The sequence below is a fragment of the Periplaneta americana genome, chromosome 4 (assembly GCF_040183065.1).
Source record: "Periplaneta americana isolate PAMFEO1 chromosome 4, P.americana_PAMFEO1_priV1, whole genome shotgun sequence".
In the NCBI taxonomy this organism is placed as follows: Eukaryota; Metazoa; Arthropoda; class Insecta; order Blattodea; family Blattidae; genus Periplaneta; species Periplaneta americana.
The window spans coordinates 71,512,923-71,540,724 of record NC_091120.1 but is presented as its reverse complement, the minus strand read 5'-3'; the positions used below and the strand labels follow the sequence as shown (position 1 = coordinate 71,540,724).

The window sequence follows — 27,802 nt, the reverse complement described above, 5'->3', positions numbered from 1 at the left end:
ATAAATAAACATGGTTTACATAATAAAATCATAAACGGACATTTGAATAAAGAGTGCACAAAAATGAACACTGTGGAAAACATATTATAAGCATTAAATTAGAAGCAAACACGATTGACATAATAACTAAGGCTGAAGAAAAGTATTGGTATCAGGGTAGTAAATAATTTCTGAATATTGTACATTGTTTACAAAATGCTTACCGTTGCCGGGTGTCTCTACAGTCTTGTAAGGAGCAAAGAGCTGAACAGTGAATATTCCTCAATAGTAGACCTGCTTAAGTGACGTGAGGTTGTATCAGAAAGCCGAAACAAAAATCCAACAACGAACAGGTAATAAAATGACTGAATTCAGAACATGGGGAAAATGTATTTGACTTAATTGATACGAATGATATTTTTTGTAAATACAATGTTTGTTCTGAGTTAATTAATTTGAAACACAAGTAATGCTGTAAATGTAAATTCTACGAGTATTATGAGGTCATTCATACGGAGCGGACCGTACAAACAACCGCTACCGCAACTAGTCGAGCGTACACACAAGTATTTTGTAAGCACAGAGCTCTACGTACGATGCAGCTTACAAGCAAACATTCTGATGGAGAGAGGGGCAGATAAAAAGTTATTTTTTTCTTCCATCATGTTAATAATGTCAAAACAAGTGCTTATACAAATGTTGGCCACTCGACCGCAATTACGAGACCGTCCAGAAAGTTAGTTTCGTTGGGGCCGTTTACAGAAGAAAACACAATTTCATGGAAAGATTTATTGAAAAAGACACAGCAATTGTTATGCTATTTGTCATTATATCCCACACTGGAATTAAGATATTTGTTATATCGTGGGATCAATTTTTGTATCCTTGTGTCGTAGAAGTCAGTCCCCTGGGATCGGAACCAACGTTTAACAGCCGTCTGCACCTCTCTGTCGATCCCATGATGTGACAGATGTCTCAATTCCGGTGGGGAATATGTTAAAAAATAGCTCAACAATTGCTGTGTCTGTTTCAATAAATTTTTGCAATGAAATTGTGTTTTCTTTCTCTTAACGGCCCCTGGAGAACTTATTTTTTACGACCCTCGTAATTGTGGTTGAGTGGCCAAAATTTGTATAATCACTTGTTTTGACATGATTAATATGATGGAAAAAAAAAAATAACTTTTTCATGTGCCACCATCAGAATGTTTGCTTGTTAACTTATAACCAATACTTTTTTTTCAGTCCTAATAATAACATTATGAAGACAATTGAACAAAGTGTACACAATAAAAATAAGAAACAAAAAATAAAAATAACACAGTGGAATACAATACATTAAATATTTATAACGCGTTAGGTCTGACAACTCCTCATAAGATATTCTTCTAATTGATATCTGAGAGAGAAATCAAAGTTCGGCAGCCCTTGACTTCAGGCGGCAAAGAATTCCAGTAGCGAGAAGTAGCAACAGTGAAAGGTGAGGAATACAGAGATGATGTGTAAAATGGAATATTGCTAGCATGTTATCGTGTTATGACAGGGTATTTAAGTTATGATAGCAAGAAAGATTGTGGAATCGAAATTGTGGTATATGAAATAAATTATGAGAAATAATCTCTTCAAAAGTCTACCGTGCATATTGTCCAAATCATAAAAGAATCTCTAGGCATATTGATGCTACGATAGATACAACGAAGTAACTATTTCCTATAACGATTAGGTTACGGATCTGGGAATGAAGCAGGGGTGCTTTCTATGTTTTTTACAACAACTTACTTTTTTAATATTGATTTGCTTATGTAATTTATTTAAAAAATAAGTGCAGGAACTAGTTGAATATTGAACCTGATTTAATATTCAAATTAACTCAATTGAAACCTAATGCAAGGTTGTGTTTTCCTAAACAAGTACAACTTCGCACTGAACCTGAAAGTGTTTGTGTATTTCAGTTACAGATTACAACATCAATAAAGATATTATGTGTTCATTACGTAATTTTCTAATATTCAATAATTTACTGTTATGTAACAAATAGGGACATAATGCATGTTCCTGTATACTTTATGGAGCACTCCATTGAGTAAATTCAAAGAGTAACTGTTTGTTAATTAAACACGACTAAATACAATGATCAATGGAACATATAAACGTTAATTATGACACAGGGAGCAACACAAGCCTTTTCCCATAATAAATTTGGTTAGTGGTACAGCTAATGTCCTAAATTAAAAATAGTGGTACGTCATTGAAAAGGTTGAGAACAGCTGATCTAGAATATAACATTAGGTATGTAATATGCACCCTAATAAAATCAGGAACTTTCGTTTTCTGGACCATACACAAAAGACATTTTCTTTAATCCTAAAATTAAGATATTTGACTTCATTAATACATTGTACGGTTTAAATAGGTGCCTTACATTTTTTACCATAACTTTTGAATTTATCAGGCATTTTAGGCTTGTCAAGCTTAGGTCTTTATATGTTCAGGAGAGTTCGATATCATATACTTTTGTCACGGAGAATCATTACGACGTGAGATATATTTTAGTTTTTTGTGGGATAATTCTGTTTTCTTTTACATTCCATTCAGTAAGTATACTTACACACATATATATACAGGGTGTTCCAAAAATACGGGGCATAATTTCAGGTATCTATTTCCCACATGTAGACAATTAAAAAAGTTCATTAAACATGTATCTGGAAATGCTTTATTTCCGAGTTATGGCCTTCACAACATTGCCGTCAAAGGAGACATTAAGAGAGCACTCTGACAGTTCATTCCGAGGCGAAGGTTACATTCAGTGTTGTGTAGGCGTTAGACTGTGCACACTTCAGTCGTACGGCTCGCCGGTACTTGGATCGAAGGTTTCCTGATCGATGGATAGGTAGAGGTGGCCCAATTGCTTGGCCTCCACGCTCACCTGATCTGAACCCTCTCGATTTCTACTTGTGGGGCCATTTAAAATCATTGGTTTATTCGTCTCCGATGCCTGATTTGGAATCCCTTCGGAATCGAATTGTGGCATGTTCTGAGGACATACGCAATACTCCTGGAGTATGGGATCGTGTTCGCAGGTCAATTAGACATCGATGTGAGGTCTGTATTCAAGCAGGAGGTGGACATTTTGAACATCTTCTGTAATGACAACGACCTGCGGAAAGAAAAACGTTCCGGTGAATTTCAATGTTGTGAAGGCCATAACTCGAAAATGAAGCATTTCCGGACACATGTTGTATTTCCGGACACATGTTGTAATGAACTATTTTGATTGTCTGCATGTGGGAAATACATACCTGAAATTATGCCCCGTACTCTTTAAACACTCTGTATATATATATATATATATATATATATATATATATATATATATATATATTTGAATTTTTCCACCTCTTCACAAGATAAATTTCTAATTTTTATATTTCCATTTCGTACAATATTCTCGTCACGAGGCATAATCATATAGGGGAGATCGGGGCAAGTTCGGCATTAGGGGCAACTTCGTCTTAGCATTTGTTTCGAAGACCTGAGCAAATAAGGGCTTGTTCAGAGGTAGTGTATTGAGAAAACATGGCCGCTTGCTGTGAATATCGCTTGTGTGATATAGATAGTTGCAGATCTGACAGGTAAATATATTTTTTTAACTCATGGCTTATTGTAATTATGATATTGAATGTCTTAAAGAATCCGTAACGATAACATTGACGAGATTAGTGAGTGGGATCATTATTTAGAACGACTAAATCTGTATCAGACTATGAGCTTGACAAGCTGGTTGCAAACCCCTAGTAAGGGTACTGATTAATAATTTTTTTTGCCAATTGGGGCAACTTCGGCAGTAAGCTGCCGATCTTGCCCTATGGAAAAGAGGAAGAGGATAGTGTTTCTATATTGTTTGTTAACTATATAAAATAAGTAATTATAAAGTTTAAAGTAATTTAAAGCAATTATTCGAAGGTCACTCCGAAAGTAATGCACAATATTTGAAAATTACATTTTTATCCTATAGCTAAACTATTTTCACAGAACGTAGATACATCCTTTAGGGACAAAATGTCACTTTTACAAATAATCCCTGTTTCTTTCAACTGCCTTACTCCACATTGGAACAAGGGCCTATATATCTACACGATAAAAGTCTGCACCACCACGTTTGAGCCACTCTTTAGCAGCGTGCACGAGGGAGTCGTCATCTTCAAACTCGTTCCGCGAAGAGATTCCTTCAGTTAACTAAAGAGATGATAATCGCATGGTGCCAGATCAGGACTGTAAGGCGGATGTTTCAGTGTTGCCCATCCAAGTTTTCTGATCTGGTCTGTGATCTTGTGACTGACATGTGACCGGGCGTTGTCGTGCAATAGCAGAACATCCTGCTTCTCCCGATGTGGTCGAACACAGCTCAGTCGAGCTTGAAGTTTCTTGACAGTTGCCACATACACGTCAGAATTAATGGTGGTTCCGTGTGGCATGATGTCCACAAGCAAGAGCCCTTCTGAATTGTAAAACACAGCAGCCATAACTTTTTCTGCTGAAGGCGCAGTTTTGAATTTATTTTTCTTTGGTGAATTAGCATGATCCCACTCCATTGTCTGCCTCTTTGTCTCCGGTTGAAAATGGTGCAGCCATGTTTCATCTCCTTTTACAATTCTTGCAATAAAGTCATCTCCACCATTCTCATACTTGTCCAAAATTTCCCTGAACACTATTTTTCGGGTTTCTTTGTGAGCTTCTGTCAACATCCTCGGAACCCACCTGGCACAAACCTTGGGGTGACAATTCTTTCACTGTTACTCGTTTGTCAGCCACAACCATGTTGTCAAAACGCTGCACATTGTCAGGACGTCGTGCAGTGCAGTGTCTGCCGCTGCGAGGAGTATCCTGAATATTGGCGTGTTCTCTTTCACCAGATAATCTACTTGCCCACCGACTAACCATACTGCGATCGACAGCTGCATCTCCATACACCTTTTCCAACCTCTTGTGAATTTTTCCCACAGTCTCGTTTTCGCAGCACAGGAACTCGATAACAGCACGTTGCTTCTGACGAATGTCAAGTACAGCAACCATCTTGAAGGAGTGCTATCATGGAGCCACTAACGAGAACGACTTAAATTAAAAATGAATACAAGCGGGAAAGTCTTATCTATGACCTCCACAAATTGCAAAGGTGTAGAATAAAAGATAAATTTAAAAAATGTTGTGCATTACTTTTTGGAGTGACCCTCGTACACTTTAGTTGCCTATTTATTACCAGTTAAATGGTTCTAAATTACAAGTGGAAAACTGAAAACAAATATGACCAGGACGCACTCAAGAAAGCTCTATGTGAGCATAATAAGAGAAGATAAGCCTGACATCTGCCGAAAAAATTATGGAGTGCCATGAACTACACATAAGTATTCGCTGAAAGTAGATCTTTCAGCACCAGATGTATAAAATAAAGTCCGGTTTAAAAGAGTGTTTGCTTCAGATATGGCTGAAAATTTGAAGGAGCATGCAATCAATCTGAAGAAAATGTTTTTCGTAAAGTCTAGAGTGGAATTTCGAAGATAAGCCTTCGGATTCGCAGAATCCAATCATATAGAGCATCCTTTGAACACAAACCAGAAGATGGCTGGATCTACCTGACTTGAGGCTTTCATGAAGTCAAAAAACTGTCTAAACAAAGATTAGCCACACATATGTTGAGCATATGAACATGTACAGTCGTGAAAAATTTATTTGGACACTTCATTTGTGATACGTTCAGATTTTAAATTTAGTCCTGTGAGAGTTTTTTATGTTGTAAATGAAATCTGAACTCGGAAATGACCTATTTTGTTGAGGATACAAATACTGAGAAGTTGCTCCAGAGTGCGGGGCAACTTCGGCAAATGTAGCGTCTTTAATTTATTTTTGTTTTTAATTCAATTCTTCACTTTTTTACAAATTCTGATCCATATACATAATATAAATATATCAAGTGTACTTATCATTAAGATTTTGAAAAATAAATTGTCTTTTTATTGTACTTATGTGAGTGTTTACCTTAACGTGCCGAACCTGCCTCGACCTCCCCTACTTTGTCTTTTCGGGATTTACTTCCAAGTCTATCTCTTTACTTGCTTCAAGTAAAATTCCCGTGTTTTCCCTAATCGCTTGAGGATTTTCTCCTAATATAGTCACGTCATCCGTATATACAGTAGCGTGCAAATTAATCCGAACAACGTAATTACTTATGCAAAAACGCTCAAACGGGATTAAAAAAAAGGATCTAAGATATACCTCAGTAATATATGTGGCCTTCCTTGTTCCTAATAACAGCTCTGAGACGATTTGGCATGGATTCCACTAATTTCCCACAAATATTCTTCATTTCTTCATCGCGAAACCATACACCAATGAGGGCAGAAATCATCTTTCCTTTGTAGAACAATCCATTTTTTGCATTCTTCTTTTGCAAATTGACCACAAGTTCTCAATGGGGTTGATGTCGCGTGAGTTGCCTGGCCAGGGGAGTACCTGAATATTCTTCTTGTTGAAGAATTCTGTAGTTTTTCGAGACGTATGGCATGGTGCCAGGTCTTGTTGGAACACACCTCTGCCATCCGGAAATGATTTTTGCAGCTGGGGTACGATTCTGGTTTCCAATAAGTGAATATATTTGTCAGAATTCATCATTCCCTTGATAGATATTAATGCTCCAGGCCCTTCATGAGTAAAACAACCCCAAAACATTACTTTAGGGGGGTATTTGGGTGCTTGTTGGAGATGATCTGCTATTACTTTTTCGGATCCTTTCAGTACGTAAGGAACACGGTGGCCGTGGACCTCGAAATGAGACTCATCGGAAAAAAGTACGTTCTTCCATTCATTCACTGTCCAGTGTTGATGTAATTTTGCCCACATTAAGCGTTTTTTGCACATAACAGGGGTTAGCAATTGCTTCTTAATAGGCTTACGAGCCCTTCGTCCAGCTTCCAAAAGCCTACGCCGCACTGTGGTGACGTGAATATTCGCCCCAGTGGTAGCCATTAACTCGCGGGTTAAGTCGACAGCAGTTAGTGTAGGATTTAATTAACTTTTCCTGACAATTAAACGATCATCTGCAGGTGAAGTCTTCCTCTTCCGGCCACAGTTTCCTTTTTTCTGGGGTGTGATGGATCCAGTCTCCCTGTATCGTTTTATGATCGAATTAACAGTAGCCAAACCGATGTGACATTCTGCAGCAATTTGCCTCTGTGTCATAGAAGAATGCTCTGCTAATGTTATAATTTTAGACCGTTTTCGTAGAGTTGTATCCATTTGTGAAGACGACAGAATGTACACAGGATTGCAGTATTAAGTCTTCAACACAACTGAAATGCTTATAAGTACAAAACGACAGGCAAAATGTCACATATTATAAAGAAAATAATAACTGCAGACCTTCAACAATGGAATTACACGTACTTCAGATGTCAATTAAAGCGGTATGAGCAGCTGTAAGGCCAACAATGACAGAAAATGTAAAATATGTCGTTTTCGGATTAATTTGCACGCTACTGTATATATATATATATATATATATATATATATATATATATATATATATATATATATATATATATAATTTAGCTAGTAACCAAAATGAGTAAATTCAAAAATATACAACAAAACATGTTTCTAGCCACTACTGTAAGTGCAGGCTCGTGTACGGTGTGGTCTTAGCCAATAATACAACATGAAATTTACAGAGGCAGTTTACTAAATAGGCTACACTAATTAACTTAATTCAGACCGACAACTAACACACAAAGGAAAAAATAGAAAATAGAACAAAAAACACATTATTTTAATGTAAATTGACAGTCATACAGAAGCCAGTGACATTGAATAAAAACACGAATATAGTCGACAGAAATAAAAAGGTAAAAAATACACACATTTGTTAATATTACATATCATGAATAATTTTGTAAATCTCTTTTTTAAAAGCTTCAATTTTAAAATATTTCAGATTTGGAATTTAGGACAACGTTTTAGCAAAGTGACTTTTTTTCGTATATACTCTTCATTTAAATTGAATTTGTTGATGATCTATGTGTCTGTGTGTCTGTTATTCAAAAACCGAATTCTAACGTGCGTCTGTTGAAAGGGTGAACACAACTAACACATGAAGCTTTTATTGTCTGAGATTTACACGGAACATTAAAGTGCTTCCAATTATAGATATCGTTAATTAATTGAAAGGAACTGGAGAAGAATCTCTATATTAAAGAAATAGCATAAATGAAACCGATGGCACGACTGAGTTTCTACGTAAACATAATATCAAATGTAAGGTGAAGAGGAAACGTTAAACTGATATAAATTGAAAAGTAGCTCGCATATTAAATTCTTCTATACAGCGTTCTTGCAGTAAGGTGAGTAGGATGAGTAATGGATACCTGCCTTACACACTGGTAATAGAGGGAGTCACAGTGTGTTTTACGACCTTGTTTCAAGTGCAATTTACGAAATTTCTATTATTTTCTTTATTATTATTATTATTATTATTATTATTATTATTATTATTATTATTATTATTTTACAAGCCTGTTATAAACTTCAAGTTGTAACGTTATAACTAAACTTCAACCCACTTCAGTTCGATCTCTTAAAGATAAATTCAGATTTAATTCTTCCGCATGAACCTCGTGCGTATCCTTTCTCCTAGGTTTGTACTGTGTTGTCTTGAATTTCGGTTCTATGGCTTACTGATATATGATCAGGGAGTCCCGTTACTATTTTACAACAAATTTAGGTTACAATCGCTACACAAATAAAGATGCAACGAAAATATATACACAGGTTGTTTCCGAGATGGTGTTACAAACTTTCAGGGATGATGGCGAAGGGCACATGTATCAATTTGAGATAGGAACCATGGTGCGGAAATTACTGAGTCGAAAGTTATAAGCAAAAATAGTTGTGTGGAAATGGAATTGTAATTTGGCACTACGTGTCCTTCTTCCCTTAACTTTTGGAACAGTCGTAGAAAAATGATATGAGTCGGATGTCTCCTACGTGGGTACTTGTTCCGATACAATCTGTGAGATTGACTACTGTTCCCATTGGCTCATCCGTATTCGAAAATCAGGTCTGCTTATTCCGCTCTCGTGTACTCCTCCGTTTCAGTAGGACTGATCGACTGGACACTGCAACTTGTACACATACACTGCTGTTTACAGACGTGCTTATCAGGACCGACCATGTCCGTTACACATTACGCTATCTGCATTGATTTAGTGTAATTTCCTGTCCCCATCCCTCAGACAGCGCATTGAATGGAATACTGTAAGTAGACAACGTAAACACGTCAAATGAATACAGTATGTATAAGATGTACGGATAAATACATATAAATAAGGTATACAGAGGAATAAAATTATTTCATTTCCACAGAACAATTTTTGCTTGTAAGTTTCGACTCGGTCATTTCCGGACCAGGGTTCCTTATCTCAAATTGATAGATATGCCCTTCGCCATCATCCCTGAAAGTTTGTAACACCAACTCGGAAACACCCTGTATATATATTCCAATTAAAATACAGCTCAAATAAACAGTTAAACAGGAAGGGAAATTCGAGTCCTTAAGACAAAAGATGAAAGAAAAATATATTGTATTATCACTACTGCTATATTTCCAATTAAAAAATATAAGAATATTTAGTGAAGAACTGTTTTCTGAAAATGGAAGGAGTGATAGTAGGAGAAAGAAAAATAAAGTGCATGAGATTTCCTGATGATATGGTATTGTTAGCACAAGAGAAGATGATACTAAGGAATATGGTAATGGAGCTAAATGATGTCTGTAAACAATATGGGATGGAGATAAATGCAAACAAGATGAAGACCATGAATATCGGAAAAAACATAAAGAAGGTAAACCTGCAATTTGAAATGAAGCAGTATTAGAAGTGGACAGCTTGAAATATGTTAGTAAGTAGGTACTACAAGTCTGACGTAATTAGGAACATTAAATCCAGACGTTTGAGATAGGCAGGGCATGTAGCACGTATGGGCGAATCCAGAAATGCATATAGAGTGTTAGTTGGGAGGCCGGGGGGAAAAAGACCTTTAGGGAGGCCGAAACGTAGATGGGAAGATAATATTAAAATTATGTGAGGGCGGCAATGAACCTCCGGGTTCCTTAAAAGCCAGTAAGTAAGTAAGGTACTACAAGTAGTGACAAGAGTTGCTGCAGGAAGTGAAAGGGATGATAGAAATGGTAAGGGAATACAAAAAACAATATTTTCTGCGGACCTTTGGAAAAAGAACCAAAATATAAACTAGTGACGTGCTTTGTGTGGAGTGTGGCACTGCAGGGCAGAAACATGAAGTGAAGAGAAATGACTGGATACATTTGGAATGTGGATATGGAGAAGAATGGAGCGTGTTAAATGGATAGACAAAATAATAAATGAAAGGAGGAGTGGGTGAAGAAAAAATAATGCTGAAACTGATCAGGAAAAAAAAATACTAGGTACTGGCCAAAAAAAACTGTCTACTACAGGATTCTGTGGCAGGAATGGTGAACGGGGAAAACTTTGGGGAAGAAGAGAATATCAGATGATAGACAACATTAAAACATAGGAATCATGTACGGTGACTGAGAGGAAGACAGAGGACCTGTCTTGGGCAGAAAACTATGAATGAACCACTAAGTGGCTGCCTACAGTTGCACTAGCTGCTTCCGTCACACAGGACACAATATAGTAACAAAATAATCTCTTATTACTAATTTTGAATTAATAAGACTACAAAAAATATAGAGTTTCATTTGAAAACATCACTAACCTAAAAGATGATGTTGAGAAATTTATTTCTGTTAGTTTTCCGATGTTAGAAGAGACATGCATTGGAGAAATCGATACTGAAATGCTCAGTGCAAAATAGCCTATGCGAAAATCAAATTTTCCATATCTTACTTTATTTCTGATTAATATTATTATTTGTAAAACATCTGGTAATGTATTATTATCGTAACGCGATGAACATGAGTCGTTTTAGCATAACCGTGAGTGCAGAAAGAGGAGACGTACGTTATAAGCACACAAAAGATTTACTGAAGTAAGAGTATGATGATGATGTATTCATGAAACAAGCAGGAGAGGTACGGTGGAAATAGATCATTATAGAAATTGTTGAGAAAAAACTGGAGGAAAATTTAAATTAGGACAAAGTGGAGGACGGGCAGAGAATAGTAGAGTAATATAGCACAGAACAAAACAGTACAAAGACAGACCAATAATACAGCAGAACGAGAACCTGGCTGAGAAGAGTGGAATTACAAATAAGTCGAAAGCCATTTCATGCATGTTAGACGTCGTCATCTCGCAGAAATTTTCATTATCTGCCCCAGCTCAGCAATTAAAAAGTTTTTATGTATTAAAAAATTGGATCCAGGTGTCGTTTGTGCTTCTTGCCTTCCATTTCACCAGCAACGTTGAATGTCAGAGCAACTAGTTGACGGAACATACCCCTTGTTTTGTAACTTAGTGAGCTTACAGCTTTTCACCATATGATTATTGGTTCAAATTCTGGTAGATTCTCTTAAATTTCTGAAGAAAAATGCAGCTGTGAAATAAATTTTTTATACTTCTGTTATTATTGCCAGCTATTTTCCACATCAGCTTATAAATTATGGTCAAAGTCTTCAATGAAGGGATAAACATTAAAATGCATCTGACATATAACATTTAGATACAAGCGTTAAGGCTCGAGTAATATTAACTGACTCAAACTTAAGAGATCTTCAAATATTTTGGTCCTTATGTATAAAAGTAGGCTATGTATTTAGCTTCGGAAAAATGATTGTATGTCGCCCCATATACATTGTGAGTCAGGAGAAAAGGTACAGTAGTGGCAAATAAAATCAGACCGACAATTGTAGCTGATTTCAGACCCTTGTTCACTCCAGAGTACGATAGATTGGTAACTATATTTGCAGCAATATTTTACTACTTAATTAACTTATTATTCCCAGAACATGAATTTTGCCAGCAATCGAAAAGTATTGGGAATAATTTTGAATAAGGAACAAAAAAAGTTTCTTTCTTTGGCAGGATTCGAACCATGAAAGTCTTAGTTACCAGTCTATCGTGCTCTGGAGTGAAAAGGTTCTGGAATCAGCTACAAGGGTAGGTCCGGTTTTTTTTGCCACTACTGTACATGGTTGAGGGTTGATAATATTGGTGATTCTGAACAAAAAAAAAGTTTATACGAACATACGTCCTGTTCTTAACGGTTTCGGAGAAAACTAATGGAAACAATGAGAAACTTGAAAAGTGGAGGTGATAGTAAATTAAAACATTGTTACCTTATATCCTGTTTAATTATGTACTTTTCTTTACAGAACATGTTCAGAAAGTCCACCGTCAACTTTAATGCACTTTGCAGTTCTTGTAGGAAGCTGCTGTGTTGCTGATCTGAGCTGATTAGGACATTCCTTTACTTGAGCAAAAGCATATAAAATGTGAGCGAGAAGTTTCCATTTTGCGCTTGTAGACTTCGCTCTTAAGCCAACTCCATTCACAGTAATCCAATGTAATGTTGGGTGACCTCGGTGGCCAAGAAATGACTCCACCGCGACCGATCCAAAGCCCAGGATACGTTTCATTGATCCTACTATAATGTCGTTTTGGTTGCGTCCGCATATAAGTGCTAATGAAGGACATGAGACTGATGCCCGTGATTTTCAAACGACTGTATGTCAGATTCTGTTAAGAATAGGGCATATGAATAATTTCAAGGAAAAATTGTTCCGCAGCCGTGTATCGATCCCTGGACCCTTCGCTTAGCGCGCGAACGCTCTACCGACTGAGCTACCACAGGAACTATACACGACACCGTCACAATTTTTCCTTTTATATCCACACAACTCACATGGTCTGACAAGACGCCAGAACTCAACTGTGAGTGCACACAAATACTGTGTGACTTTAAATTGTGGCTTTCTGTTAACGTACCTCCAATAACGAGTGTATTATACAAATCTGGCTTTCAGGTAGTAGCTCCCTGTGAAGCAGGTTTGAATAATTTCAAGGAAAAATTGTTCCGGAGCCTTGAAATTATTCAAACCTGCTTCACAGGGAGCTACTACCTGAAAGCCAGATTTGTATAACAGGGCATATGTTCATAGAATACTTTTAGTTCAAAATCACCAAAATTATCACCCCTCATACCATGTACCTTTCCTCCCGACTCACCCTGTATACAATATTATTACTCCATTATTAGTATGCCACCAGATGGACTCGTGATCCCGCTGCTCTCGAGCGTGGGTTAAAATACCGCTTGTACTAATTACCTAGTTTGATTTTCCAAAACTTTAATTGTAAGATGAATATCAGGTAATCCATGACGAATCCTTGGTCTCATGTCACCGAAATACTATCTCGCTATCACCAACGACATTATGTACCACAAAATTTTGCGTATTGAGTTCATTGCTTTAAAGAGCTCCTCATAATGTTCTCTTCAAAGTATAAATCGGTCTAATAATCAATTCCAGTCTTTCCATGAGTTTTCAGCACAATTTTAGTTTGTGTATAGAATTTCGCGCACTCACAGAGAGGTTAAGTGGAAATATAATTCTGTGGGTTGAGCCATTTGAGCGCTGAGCGCCTCAATTATTCTTAGGTTAGGTAACGGTGGGTAGGGGCGGGTTAGGGACGACCCTTTGCACGTCGACCATACTCAGGTCTATCGTGCATCCCGAATTTATGGAATGAATGAGGTGTACCAGCCCACAGGTCGCATGTGACCCCTTACCCGCTCACCCAATGAGGGCCTTCTAACCCTCCGCCCTAAGTTCATACCGCTAAGGTGACCAATTAGCACAGGATCCATTCCAACGGCCTTTCTATGCTGTTGAAGCGCTCTTAAGAAATGAATCCTGGCAGAATTATTTCAGAAGACTAGGAACCCAGGGACGGTTGCGGAGAGGACCCCCCCCCCCCAGTAAGTGGACGAAGACATGCGTCTTGACCTGAATATGTATATGGAATGAGATGAAGATGATGCATGATATGAAATCTAAATTCTTTTTATGCAGGAGGGGAAGGGAAATGGACCCTGGTAATGAAAATTCCAACCCTGCATTTGCCTAAGTAACTGTGGAAAACCACGGAAAAATCACAGTCAGGTTGGTCGGTCCGGGAATCGAACCACAGATTTCCCGAATGTGAGTCCCATGCGGAAAGTATGAGCTACCTCGCTCGGTTCAATTATTCTTACTCCTAAACCGTAAAAAGTGGATCAAAACGGAATGGATTAACGTATTTCACACACAATATGTACCGATCTATATATTTCATGGTTTAGCCGTAGTAAGCGGTTGAAAGTATGCAAAACTAGGAAGGGTATTACATATTATATTTTTGTGTTATTATTTAAACAATGTACAATTTTATTTCGGGGAACAAAACAAACATTTCTGGATAGATCAGTCATTTATCATTTGATTTACATATAAGATTCCTATAAATTCGCCATATGTATTAAATTATTAGCATTCAAAGACGAAGTGCCCCAGCGTAGCTCGGTCAGCAGAGGCGCTTCCCTGTCGATCCAGAGTTGTACTCGGGCGTGGGTTCGATTCCCGCTTGGGCTAATTACTTAGTTGGGGTTTTTCCGAGGTTTTTCCCGAATGTCAGATAATCAATGACGAGTCCTCGGCCTCATCTCGCCAAATACCATCTCGCTATCACCAATCCTATCGACGCTAAAGGACCTGGTAGTTGATACAGCATCCTTAAATATCCAATTGAAAAGAAGACGGAGTTGCATTAGTGTTATTCGAAAATAACAGTAGAGCAGCAACAGTAGTAACAGTAGCTTTACTTTTCCTGACAGATTTAAGGCCGTAAGGCCTTCTCTTCCACTCAACCGAGTTATTCAACATTAAAAGAAAAAAATAAGCAGTATAAATCTGTCTCAGATTAATTTATTTTTCGTATAATATCTGTCTTAAATTAGGATTATAACAAAAACTAATGGAGTTAACCTGTTTTCGAGGCATCCGGTAGCGTCATTCATTAGTGGGCTTCGTCATAATGGAAAAGCTGGAATTAGTCTTCATTCAGAATTGATTGTTACGTAAAGAGCAGTGGATTATGGATTTGGAGACACTTTACGTAAGCGCATTCTGCGAGCCGCAATGTCGCCGCTTCGACCCCAAGGCACCGTCTCCGCCATGAGACCAGTTCTTTGGGCATCTGCGCTTCTAGGTCTCGCGCCCCAGGCGAGCATTTTGTGGAGCTGTGTGGTGTCGTTGATTGTAGTAGCCGGCTTCATCCACCAGCTGGTCAACTACATGGGGTCCGTGTATCCTAACGAGAAGTCCACGACTGTCCTGGTAGACGTAATCTCCAGGGCGGCGTTATACGGCACCAGTGCCACATCTCTCTGCCTGGGAGTGCTAAACAGACGTGTCTTTGATTCCTTATGGACGGAGATCCAGACCATGGATGGGCAGTTCGTCGGAGAACATGGCAGCCGATTGAGGAATGAACTTCTTCTGCAGGTCAATGATAGTGACAATAAGAAAGGAAGATTTTGAGACAGAGAAAAATGTAAATTAACGCGAAATCCTGCTTCATTTCAAATTTTCTAGAATTCTTCAATGAAATGGCGACAAACGGAGTGAGACAAGTGGACTACAGGCTTGGAGCATATATAGTTTTTCTCCTGCCCAAAATTCTCTAGCAAGAACGCATGTTCATGTAATTTTTAGTTGATTTTACTTCCCATTATCCTCATTTCATTCTAGATTAAGAGTCCACTGCAAGAATGATGGATGTCATTTGGAATACATTTTGCAGGAGAAACAATTGAAATTTTGAAATGCTTAGCGCACAAAGCTTAACTGTGATTTTCCGGTCATTACTGGACAATGACTATCAGTGTTAATGCCATATAACTCTCTATGTACATTCTATATGTCTTAAGCTATGCATTGACAGTCTTGGTTCATTTTCGACAAGAAAGTGACATCCATCATTCTTGCAGTGGACTCTTCAAATGTCTTGCACAGAGATTCGAGGTGTTTATCTAGGATTATTTATTTAGATTAATTGAAATAAGGTAACCGGGGGTAATAAGGCCCACCTAAGGAATGAGACGTTCTTTCTTTGAAATGGAGACTTTTAGCAATTTTTAAATAATGGAATAGCATACTTCTATAGTTATCCTATAATATTTTACTTCAAATAAATATTCAGACAGACACATAAATGGTGTGAGCAACGAAAATTAACATCATGTCACTGGGTCTTATATCCTGCTGTGACACGTAATAAAGCCCACAAAAAAGAATTTAAGTATTGAACACAATTTGGGCATACAAAAAGTCTTCAATTTTTTTGACCTACACATTCATCGTGCACCCAACATTCACAAGAGACACACACACATGCATATCTACAATAATTTTCTTCGCAGACAGAACACATCCGCATCCCCTGGATGTGTATAAATCCTGAAATTGATGGTTCATCCAATGCTCTTTCTGCATTAGGAATTGTCAGTCTTTCATTTGTTTAATTTCTTGCAAAAAAAGATTGTGCTTCAGAGTTTGAAATTTATAGTTCGGGGACTTCTATGAACTTGTGGGCGTTTCCACTTATTTATTTCATGGGCCTTATTTCCTGCTCTGTTACTTCGCGCCAATTTTAATTTATGGAATGCTCATATGCTCATTAGTGAAAGTTTCACGGTAACCCCAAATTTCTTAATGTTTACACAATAACGTGCATTTAATATTATATTAATAACACACTGTAAAACGATTAAATATCAACTTAAATTTTGCAGAATTTTATGAAGAAAGCAGAAATAATCACACATAACTTGTTGCCATCAATCAGCTACAAACAAGAACGGGAACCTAATTTCTTTATATCTCACTCGAATGCAAGAAGAAATAGCTCTTAAGAGCTCTTGCTCTCTTTTGCAAAAGTGTATAACTAATGGAAAATCTAGTTAGTGGGCCTTATAACATGCTGGGCCTTAATATCCTCAGGTACCTTACTTATATTATGATCTCTAAGTCTCTTGGTCAGTTGTCTCACTCTGCGTTCATCCGTTCAAAGAATATATTGAAAAGAGGGGTCCTAATATATAACGTAATCTACTAGGGCATATAAAGAGGAAAGTCTGATGATAAGCAAAGTGGGCCACTTTTAGTTGGTACGAAAATAGATAACTGGTGGAACCTTAGAGGACGCTTATTCCGTCTATGATCTTTCTCAGGTGGGGGTGCTCTCACTGGCGAGCAGCAGTTTGGGTGTCTTGCTGTACTTTAACACGGAAGTTTCTCTGACTGAGAGAAACGTGTTCATCTTCTACGAGTCCCTGGCACATCTGGTTAATCTTGTCACTGTCATCCAATTTGTGACTTTCGTGAGGTTGGTGGGCCGCTGGATGAAGATGCTGAATGGCTTCCTAAGAGGATCGTCAAAAGTCACAATCCATGGGCTGTCAGCAGTAAACCCAACACCGCGGATGGCTCCAGTGGATCTCGATATCCACTCTCTTCGTTCCACTCACATGCGAGTGCACGCAGTGGCCAGACTCGTCAACGCCTTGTACGGGCTGCCGCTACTCATGGAGGCCATGTTCGTCTTCGTCTCAGCCGTTACAACAGGCTATCGCTTGATGAAAGTCCTGTCCCTGGCGTTGAAGGACTGCGTTCCATGTATGGCCCAGGTTCTCTGCTTGGCCTGCTGGCTCGCTTTCCACGGATTGCGAACAGGCGCCGTCATGCTGTGCTGTCATCTGGCATCCTCTCGTGGTGAGGACACCCTGGCATTGGTGCAGCGATTGCTTCTTCTACAAGGGGTTGAGCATGTAGAGCTGAGACGTTTCTCCGCGCAAGTGGCGAACTGTGGTCTGGAATTCAGCGCTAGAGGAGTCTTTCCACTGAACTTGGCCACTCTGCATAGTCTCGTGGGGGCCATCACTACCTACGTAGTTATTCTGTTTCAGTTCAACTGACTATATATCTCAACAGCGCGGTCCACATTTCTATTTTCAAATTATGAACAATTTATTGTAACAATAAAAAATATTAATTCAAAACACTAACGATTCATAGAACCTCCCAATTTTTTTTTAAATATGCTTCCCCTCCGTTAATTCTCACTTTGATTTTACCTCTGTAACTTTCACTTGAAAATTTTCCATCAATATAATTATCATGAAGAGCAGTTGTAATTAGTCTTCTGCCATTACATAATCCAATGTTCAAATTTACATTTCGAATTAATATAATAGTACAGTAGAGCGTTGATTATCCGAATACCGTTCAACCGAAACATCGGTTAACCGGTCCACACCTGTGGAGTAACGGTCAGAGCGTCTGACCACGAAACCAGGTGGCCCGGGTTCGAATCCCGGTCGGGGCAAGTTACCTGGTTGAGGTTTTTTCCGGGGTTTTCCCTCAACCCAATACGAGCAAATGATGGGTAACTTTCGGTGCTGGACCCCGGACTCATTTCACCAGCATTGTCACCTTCATTTCATTCAGACGCTAAATAACCTAGATGTTGATACAGCGTCGTAAAATAACCCAATAAAATAAAAAAAATCGGTTCACCGAAAGCGTTCCAATCGGCAAATTCAAATTTGCGCTCGCGTCATGTAGAAGTTTCGCTAGCGCTGTTTGCGACATTTAGCGGGAAAAAAACTAATATCTGCTCTGAAGCAAAAAATAAATAAATAAATAAATAAATAAATAAATAAATAAATAAATAAATAAATAAATAAATAAATAAATAAATAAAAATAAAAAAAAAATAAAAAATAAAAAAAAAAAAAGAAATGTGGACTTCTTTTCCTAAATTTTAGGCCTACTTTAATGGCCATTTTGAACTTTTCAAACTAGGCTAGTCAGTTCTCTGTGTTATTTGTGTGATACAAAATATATACCATATGTACAGTTTTGTGTTTAATATCAGTGTTTCTTTGTTTCATACTTCTCCTATGACACAGGTACAAATTGTTTTCGTAAATGATTGGTTATCCGAAAAATCAGTTATCTGAACACCCTCCGTCCCCAATTGTTTCGGATAATCGATCTCTACTGTACTAGTTTTAATTTTAACAAATGAGGAGGCATTCCTGATGGACTGATGGCGTTCTAAATTCAAGTTTAAATTAAGATTCTTTGTTTTCACCATCCTGTCCCAATTCAATCAGCGATTTTATACTGTCTAATTTCGCCAGATAATATAATTAATTAACTCGAGTGCATTTTTATTTTTGCTGTTAAAATAATACTTTGTTTTTATAAATTGAGGCGCTGGGTGTAATAACAGCTTAAGTTGAAAACCCATGTTTTGATAAAAACAATGTCAAAGTTTTATAACAATGTAGAAATGTTAATAGTACATATACTCGCATCATTTGTTCTGTACAATATTTTAGGCTGTATAAATTATTCAAATGCAATATCAGTTATAATTTAAACACAACCCATTTTTAAATATTTGTAAATAAAGTGTGGAAAACGTAAGTGGTTATTGCATAGAAAGACTGAGACCTCTTAAATTAGAGTACCTAGGCATTAAACTTACTTACTTGTGGCTTTTAAGGAACCTCTCACCTAAACCCGCAATTGGTCCCTACCCTATGCAAGATTAATCCAGTCTCTTCAGTCATATCTCACTTCCCTCAAATTCATTTTAATATTATCCTCCTATCTACGCTCGACCTCCCCAAAGGTATTTTTCCCTCTGGCCTCCCAACTAACACTCTATACTCATTTATGAATTCTCCCATACGTGCTATATGCCCTGCTCATCTGAAACGTCTGGATTTAATGTACCTAATGAAGTAAGGTGAAGAATAAAATGTATGCAGTTCTGCATTATGTAACTTTCTCCAGTCTCCTGTAACTTCATGTCTCTTAGCCCCAAATATTTTCCTAAGCACCTTATTCTCAAACAGCCTTAACCTCTGTTCCTCTCTCAAAGTGAGAGACCAAGTTTCACAAACATACAGTACAACCGGTAAACCTAGGCATTAAAATCAATATAAAAATGTTATTTCACTAACATGCATGAACTTTATTGAACGAACAATAAGAAATAATAGTGCATACATTAATACTTCAGCTTATCAAATTAATACACAATAAAAATTTTAGCCGATAAGCTCTCATATTTTTATGGAAATATACTGTAAGAACAAAATAACGTATGTTTTAAATTTCTAATAAGAAAAACAGAATTGTATTAAGAAGTTCAATTCTGAAACTCTGCTACAGATGAAAACTCTTCTACTATAGTGTCAAATATTCATATTCATGATCACTGATTTCACTCTCAGGATGATTTTCATCTAGCACTCGTTCACAACCCAAAATATTTTGAAGAGAACATGAATGTTCTGGTTTTAAGAATTTCAATAATGAAATAATATAATCTTTCTTTGATAATTAAAAGCAAGGACGACAGGGATTTTTTTATGTTAAGTTTTTTCTCTGCTAGTATATTATGTCCTACAGAAAGACTGAATGGCTATAAAACAGTATTGTAAGTATATGATACTGCCAAAGACCCTGGTGTATAAAACATGAGTGTAACATATGTTTGTATTGCGAATTTTCAAATTTTTATCTTTCTTTTATTGGGCTATTTTACGACGCTGTATCAACATCTAGGTTATTTAGCGTCTGAATGAAATGACGGTGATAATGCCAGTGAAATGAGTCCGTGGTCCAGCACCGAAAGTTACCCAGCATATGCTCGTATTGGGTTGAGGGAAAACCCCGGAAAAAATCTCAACCAGGTAACTTGTCCCGACCGGGATTCGAACCCGGGCCACCTGGTTTCGCAGCCAGAACAACTTTTCATCTTAGCACAGTACTTCACATAATGGACTCCCCTGCCATTTGGAGTCAATGGAATGAAATACAACTTTTACAGTCGATAGAGAAGACATGGAAGATTATTAAAATGCCATCGCCGGAATAACGGCTTAAGTAGAGTTAAGCTGTTATTGCACCCAGCACCTCAATTATTGTCTTCATCTTTATGATCAATAGTTTCTTCATAAATATATTTAATTGCACACGAAACTTGTACCATAATTGTCAGTATCTCCATGTTTCCTTCTCGTAATTATGGTTTTGTCATTGTCACGAACGTAAAAACAAAAGAAAAATGTAACTTATTTTCCAAAATAAAGAACAAAATTGAGTGCACATGAAATATACTAACATGACTGCACTTGAGTATTGGCTGTGTTATTAGCATAGTGACATTGTAGACGTGGTTTTCAAGATGCTGTACAGGTGCACAACTGCGGAATATTTATGCAGACATGCTCTTACGCTGCAGTTTTAAAAATATAATATTGACGTTTGAGATGGTTGGGGTTATACAGGATCCTTCCCGATCTCTGGTAACGAATTTGAATGACATCATGTGCATCAGGAGTCACACGACAGCTGAACTGTGGTGCGAGGTGACAGACCAGTAGTGAGTGATCTCATAGACAGAGTGCACGGCGACACACAACAGAAATTTCCAAGAAAATCGAGCCTTTTTTGGGAGGGGTACATTACGACCCTTTTCAATGTCAAGTACAGTTAAGTGAAAATAAAAGAAGCCTGCAATAAACGAGGTTTCGTTATTTCCAAGAAAGGCATCTTCTGTGTACTTAATAAGATTGGTAAGCTCGAATGGAATTAATTTGTATCATCTCGTGGGGTGCGGCGACTTGTGACGGGGGGTGGATTTGCTTGCTTTTTCCATTACGGAATTAATCCCATCCGAGCTTTGCCAGTCTTATTAGGTACGCACAAGATATCTTTCTTGGAAATAATGAAACCACGTTTTTTGCAGGCTCCTATGATTTTCACGTACACCGGGGACAGAACAACTAGAGGCTTCAGTGACGTCACTACAGAAGAGCCCACACACAGCAGAATTGTTCGTTGCAATACAAACTGAAAACGTTGGCCACCTACTTTACTGATCCGGCTGCGCTCTTACAATACAATAACTTCCGTTCAGAAAATGTTTTGCAGATGAATGATACCGTACCTGCTAGTGCTGTAGGAAGGGGTGGTCGGACCGCATAAAAGTAACGGTCTCCAAGCTTCTAGATGTTCTGTCCCCGGTGTAACTGTACTTGGCATCGGAAAGGGTTGTTATGTACCACTTCCAAAGAGGCTCGATTTTCTTGAGCATTGCTATGTGATACACCGTGCACTCTGACTATGAAATCACTCACTACTGGTCTGTCACTTCTCGCCGCAATTCAGCTGTCGGTGTGATTCCTGACGCACATGATGTCATTCAAATTCGTTATCAGAGATCGGAAACAACTCTGTAGTGTTGTCATTTGTTGGAACTCAGTCCACGAGAATCCGTGTTGAGTCTTTGGCCGTGTTGGACATCTGACTTATCAGATTGTTACGAAAAAAATGCAATCAATGGAACAATGAAGGAAATTTCAACACAAGGAAAAACTGAACTGAATATGAAGAGGGCTAGATGTAAAGCTATGGCTTACCTGCTTCTCCCTGATCATAAGTATGATGACCAACAGGTTGCAGAAGAAGCCGAAGAATCCGATAGTGAAAAGGACGATAGCAGCAGCCATGTAGCCAGCGGCTGGCATCAGAAGTTCCGCAGGCTCTCCGTTCATCTTGGTTCTTCAGTGCTGAATTGACACACTATACTTTGCACCGTTTATATTTTAATATATTTTCCCAGTGAACAAAAGGCTAAGTAGATAGTTTTCTTCCAACACTATGTAAGTGTAAGTAAACTGTAAAAGTTAATTTAATTTAAATTTGTGTAACGATTTTTAAAATAAGGTGAAAATTCTCCATTTTACTACGACTTCTTTCTTTCTTTAACAACTCGCCGAGCTCCCACATACCTGAAACAAGACAAAAAGTAATTTTACAAAGAAATTACAATGATTTTAGGGTCAATTTTGATTTAATTTGATGTGAGATATTTACATTTTTCACCATGCTGTAAGTATACTTCAAAACTTCCCAGTCTAAATAACTAATTATTTAAATTGAGTTCAATTTAAACAAAAAATACCTCAATTTAGATATTGAGGGGGGAAGTCTGAAACCAGGCTTAATTGCATTTTATATTTCACCCCCACCCCTCAGCTACCCACATTTTGAAATTTTAAATGGCACCCCTATATTTTATACTGAAATATGAAAGAGCATTCAATTGTTCATCATCATCATAAACATCACGGGTTAGGCCGTCCGGCCTGTTCCGTCCCAATAGTTAATAGAAGTCTAAAACTGGTCACTCCATCGTCGTCTCGGTCTTCCTACATCCCGTCGTCCCATGGGTTTATAGTTGTGCAGTTTCTTGGAACTCTGTCTGATGACATTCTCTCTACATGTTCGTGCCATCTATTTATATAGGTATGAGTTACATCAATTATATTTGAAATGCCTAATTCCTGTCTAATGTATTTGTTTTGTTTATGATCTGCCAATGGTCTCAACAATTTCATTTCTGCTGCCTCCATTCTTCTTTCTTGCTGTTTAGTTAGGTTCAAAATCTTTGAGCCATATATCAATGTTGGTATGACCATTGTTTTGTAAAACTTCAGAACTGTATCTGTCCTTACCTTCTTAACGAAGGTTCTTTTAATTGTTCCTACTAGTTTTTGAAATTTTAATATTTTTTTTGTCAAAATCATTTATATTGTCATATGATAATGTGCAGCCTAAATATTCAAAATGGTTCACTTGTTCTACTGGTTCATCATTAAGCATTATTTTTAATCTTATTGGTGTTTTTTCTTTGAATCCCATAACTTTTGTCTTTTTTTTTTTAATATTTAAGTTAAATTCTTTAGCTATTATGTTCAGGTAATTCATTATTTCGTTTTCGTATCTTTTGTTTTCTATCGTCGCTTGGAAACCAGGATTGTTGTTATTATTGATTAGAGCTGGAGAGAAAGCTTTAAAAACTTATTGAGCATATCATTTACTAGTTGTGTTTCTGTATTAAATTATTTTAAAATGGTGTATACTCTTCAAGAGAGAACATAAATCATCCTTATTGATTAAATTTAGGAAATTACACAAAATAAGCTGTGTTTTCATCCTACAATAACTGATAGGCTAATAACAAAAATACAGATTGCCAGGCGACGATGGAAAACAAAAGGTGCAAAAACAAATGAATGAGATGTATAAACAATTGAATTCTCTTTCATATTTAAGTTTAAAAATGTAGGAGTGCCATTTGAAATTTCAAATTTTTTTTTATTTTAGTAGGTTATTTTACGAAGCTTTATCAACAGCTTAGGTTATTTAGCGCCTGAATGGGATGAAGGTGATAATGCCGGTGAAATGAGTCCGGGGTCCAACACCGAAAGTTATCCAGCATTTGCTCATATTGGGTTGAGGGAAAATCCTGGAAAAAACCTCAACCAGGTAACTTGCCCCGACCGGGAATCGAACCCGGGCCACCTGGTTTCGCGGCTAGACGCGCTAACCGTTACTCCACAGGTGTGGACTGAAATTTCAAAATGAGGGTGGCTGAGGGGGGGGGGTGGCGGGTGAAATCTAAAATGCAATTAAGCATGGTCTCAGACTTCCCTTTCAATATCTAAATTGACGTATATTTTGCTTAAATTGAATTCATTTTAATTAATCAGTTATTTAGACTGGGAAGTTTTGAAATGAAAGCCCTGTGTAAGACGTTTCATGATCTTCGCAACCGAGTTTAATAGCGAATTCAGTGCATATAATGACTACAATGCGGATTCATATGCACTAAAGTCATTAACATATGCTTTAAAGATAGGAAAACATGAATTCAAAATAGAAAATGCGCACAGCATAGGGTTCTTTATGCTTCACCAATAAGCTAAACTCCATACAGCGGAGGATTTTCTTTTGATCTCATATTCAACAAAGGCTGATTACTGTTTTTTATGTGAGCTGCAGTTTACAAATGCTGATTCGCGTGGAATTCTTTTGTGCAGTTCATCTATTATTTGAAACATAAAACGATGTGATTTATTCAAATGCAGTAAGTCTGTAACAACGTGTCGTCGTAAACGAAAACAATTGAATCTACGGAGATATTCAAAATATTCTTTGAAAATATAGAACGAAAGCTTTCTGTTCGAACACACTTGACAAAATATATCTTTTCCCTACGATATCAAAAGACTTGACAGGGTGATTTAGTTTTTTATTGACCCGTTTTACTTACGCTGCGGAACCTTTAAATCCGGAGGTAACATTTGTTGTTTTGTAGTGTTTTTAACATACTGACATTTTGGACCTTTTACATCCGAATATTATATAAAATTTTATTGTTTTGAAATGTGCTATAGAATTTATCTCAGATGGTCTTAGTTTCATCGTTTTATTGGTTCGTTTTGAATAGTTCCTAGAGTCTAAGAACTGCTCATTTTTACGATTCTTTACAAATCACCTTGTGGATACTGCATTTGTGTACTTCGTTTTTACCGTAACAACGCTTTTTAGTTCCTTTTAGCATTCTGGTTATTGTAATGTTTGTGTTTTTGTTTTGTGAAGAATTTTAGGTAAGAGCGCAAATAGCCATAGTAGCTGACGCGCCCTTTTCAAACCACGATATGAAAACTCTTCTTAACCTCGGTCCAGTTTTCAGAAGGAAAATACGTTAGATTTTATCTTTTCTAATGTTTGCTTTGATTGTACATAATCGCATAAAACAACTCATCAAGCAAGAAACACACAAACTGAATGAAAACACGAGACACTGATAATCGGCTTGAGTTGCTAAAAGTTAAATAATTTCATTTGTTGTAACGGGATCCAGGTGGCGTGCGATTAAGTAGGCGAGGATGGACAAGCAAAGAAGACCTCATACCTTGTAGCTATAGAAACCACTCACTATCTCTAGTGTAGTCCGGATTTGTGCGAAGCGGGCCTCGCATCTCGCATGTGTCGGTTCAGAAAAACCAAGGCTTAGAGGAAAACATTCGCAAGGAAATTCGTTCAAATATAGGCCTACAAGAGGAACTTACAGGTAAACGTGTAATTGGGAGTTTCTCAAAAGGGTGTCAAAAATGTGTGTAATCCAGAGAGCAACAGTTTTAATTCTGGTAGATAATTATAAGAAGGCTATGTAGATTTATATTGTACTGTGAAAGTGATAGGCCTAGGGAAGACGTTGTATACCAAGTATTGACTTTGTAGTGGTGGAGTCTACTTACAATTGTCGCGTCCGCTGACGAAAGATTATGATACCGATTGTAGGAATATCCAGCATATTTCGAATTCGTTGCAGTTCTGCATTAGGCAATGCAAGGAAAGGGAACTACGTGTGAGGGGTGATAGGTATAGGTCAATCGTTACCTCTTGAAGCAAAATGGTTGTGGGTGTCGTAGCAAATAGAAAGAACATTATGGTGGGGTTGAGTGAGCTGGCTTGCTGCGAATAGAAGCGTAGCGAAGGAAGGAAGTTTCTCAGGCCATATTCTTCTTCCTCTGACACGCTGGTAAGTTTCCCGAGATCCCGAATGGCGTATAGCTCCTAAGTTTTGGATGTCTTTACATCTAAAGTTCAGTGCAGAATACGAAAAACTTGAATACCTTCAAAGTCTTAAGGGGACACTCAACTATATTTTGGAACTTTTTTCCTATTTGACCAATCTTTTTTCAAATTTGGAGGAAAAGTTTAATGCACACATGGAAAGTAACATGCAAAATCTCAGCTCACTAGATCCAATACTTTTCAAAATAAAAAATATTTCAATTTTTAATCAATCAATTGAAATATCACTTTTAATTATAATTTTTTATTTTTTGGCTTTGTGCATTTGACTGTGACTTCTCAATGAAGAGGGGAAGAATTCTGCATATTGATTTAGTTCTGTCATGTAAATTAGTGTAGAAATTTAATTTTTCATTTCTATGACACTTTTTCTCCAATTTTTAAGTTGAGTGTCCCCTTAAGGGCCGTATTCATAAACGAGACTTTACTACGAAAGTCGATTTTGGGAAGTCTTCATCCAAAGTTTAACTTTGTTAAAAGTCCTATCCATAGAAAATACTTCTGAGACTTTGACTTTGACTTTAGTAAGTCGAGATTTGACGATCTTGTTCTAATGTTGGCAATCAAATTCACTGCCTTGTAAACGAATTAAATTAATAGATAGTTGAAATAGAGTAGGCATTGCCACAATCAAAGCCAATCTTTTGAGTCGCAAATCAATTAAGCAATTGAACATCGGTACATGTTAAGCGATTGTTAACCGTTATTGCAGCTTTACATAAGAATAATTATTCGAGGGCTTACAAGGGAGCCTTCTTTCATGATGAATTGAAAAGTCGCTAATGCCGTATATTTTTGGAAAGAGGAGACAAAAGTAAGTCAGCAGGTGAAATTTTTCCGCCTGAACTCCATAGAGACAGAAGTTATGGGACTGTAAATTTAACACTATAGTCTGTGGGAAGTGACTCAAAGTGCACACTTATAGGTTAAAATGAAGTTTTTCTGAAGTCACTACATTGCAAACGACATATTACAGCTGTTGTATAATTGAATTGCAAACATTATGGACATCGATGATAGAATGCAGAATGATGTAAACAGTAACATTTAGTGCAATGTGCACACCGTACGAAAGCAAAAGATATACAAGCACTCTACTCATTACCTCCTACAGAGTCGAAGCAGTATTGACTTGGCATTTGAAAAGGCTCTGGCTCGTCGTCCAAGTAGCCAGCTGTATACCAGGCGTACAGAAGAAAGTTTTTAAACAAAAGGGCGGTGGAACTGATACAGAGCAAAGGACTGCAATTGAATGAAG

The 27,802-nt window shown here is 37.4% G+C and overlaps 1 protein-coding gene across 1 annotated transcript in view; it reads right to left on the bottom strand.

Annotated features, from left to right (window-relative positions):
* The window catches only part of LOC138698933 (pinopsin-like), a 70,195-nt gene extending 47,467 nt beyond the window's left edge, over positions 1-22,728 (bottom strand). The window contains exon 1 of the mRNA XM_069825131.1: positions 22,515-22,728. Within this exon, the coding sequence (XP_069681232.1) occupies positions 22,515-22,649 (135 nt within the window). The 5' untranslated portion in view covers positions 22,650-22,728. The remainder of the gene's footprint in view (positions 1-22,514) is intronic.
* Positions 22,729-27,802: the final 5,074 nt, after the last annotated feature.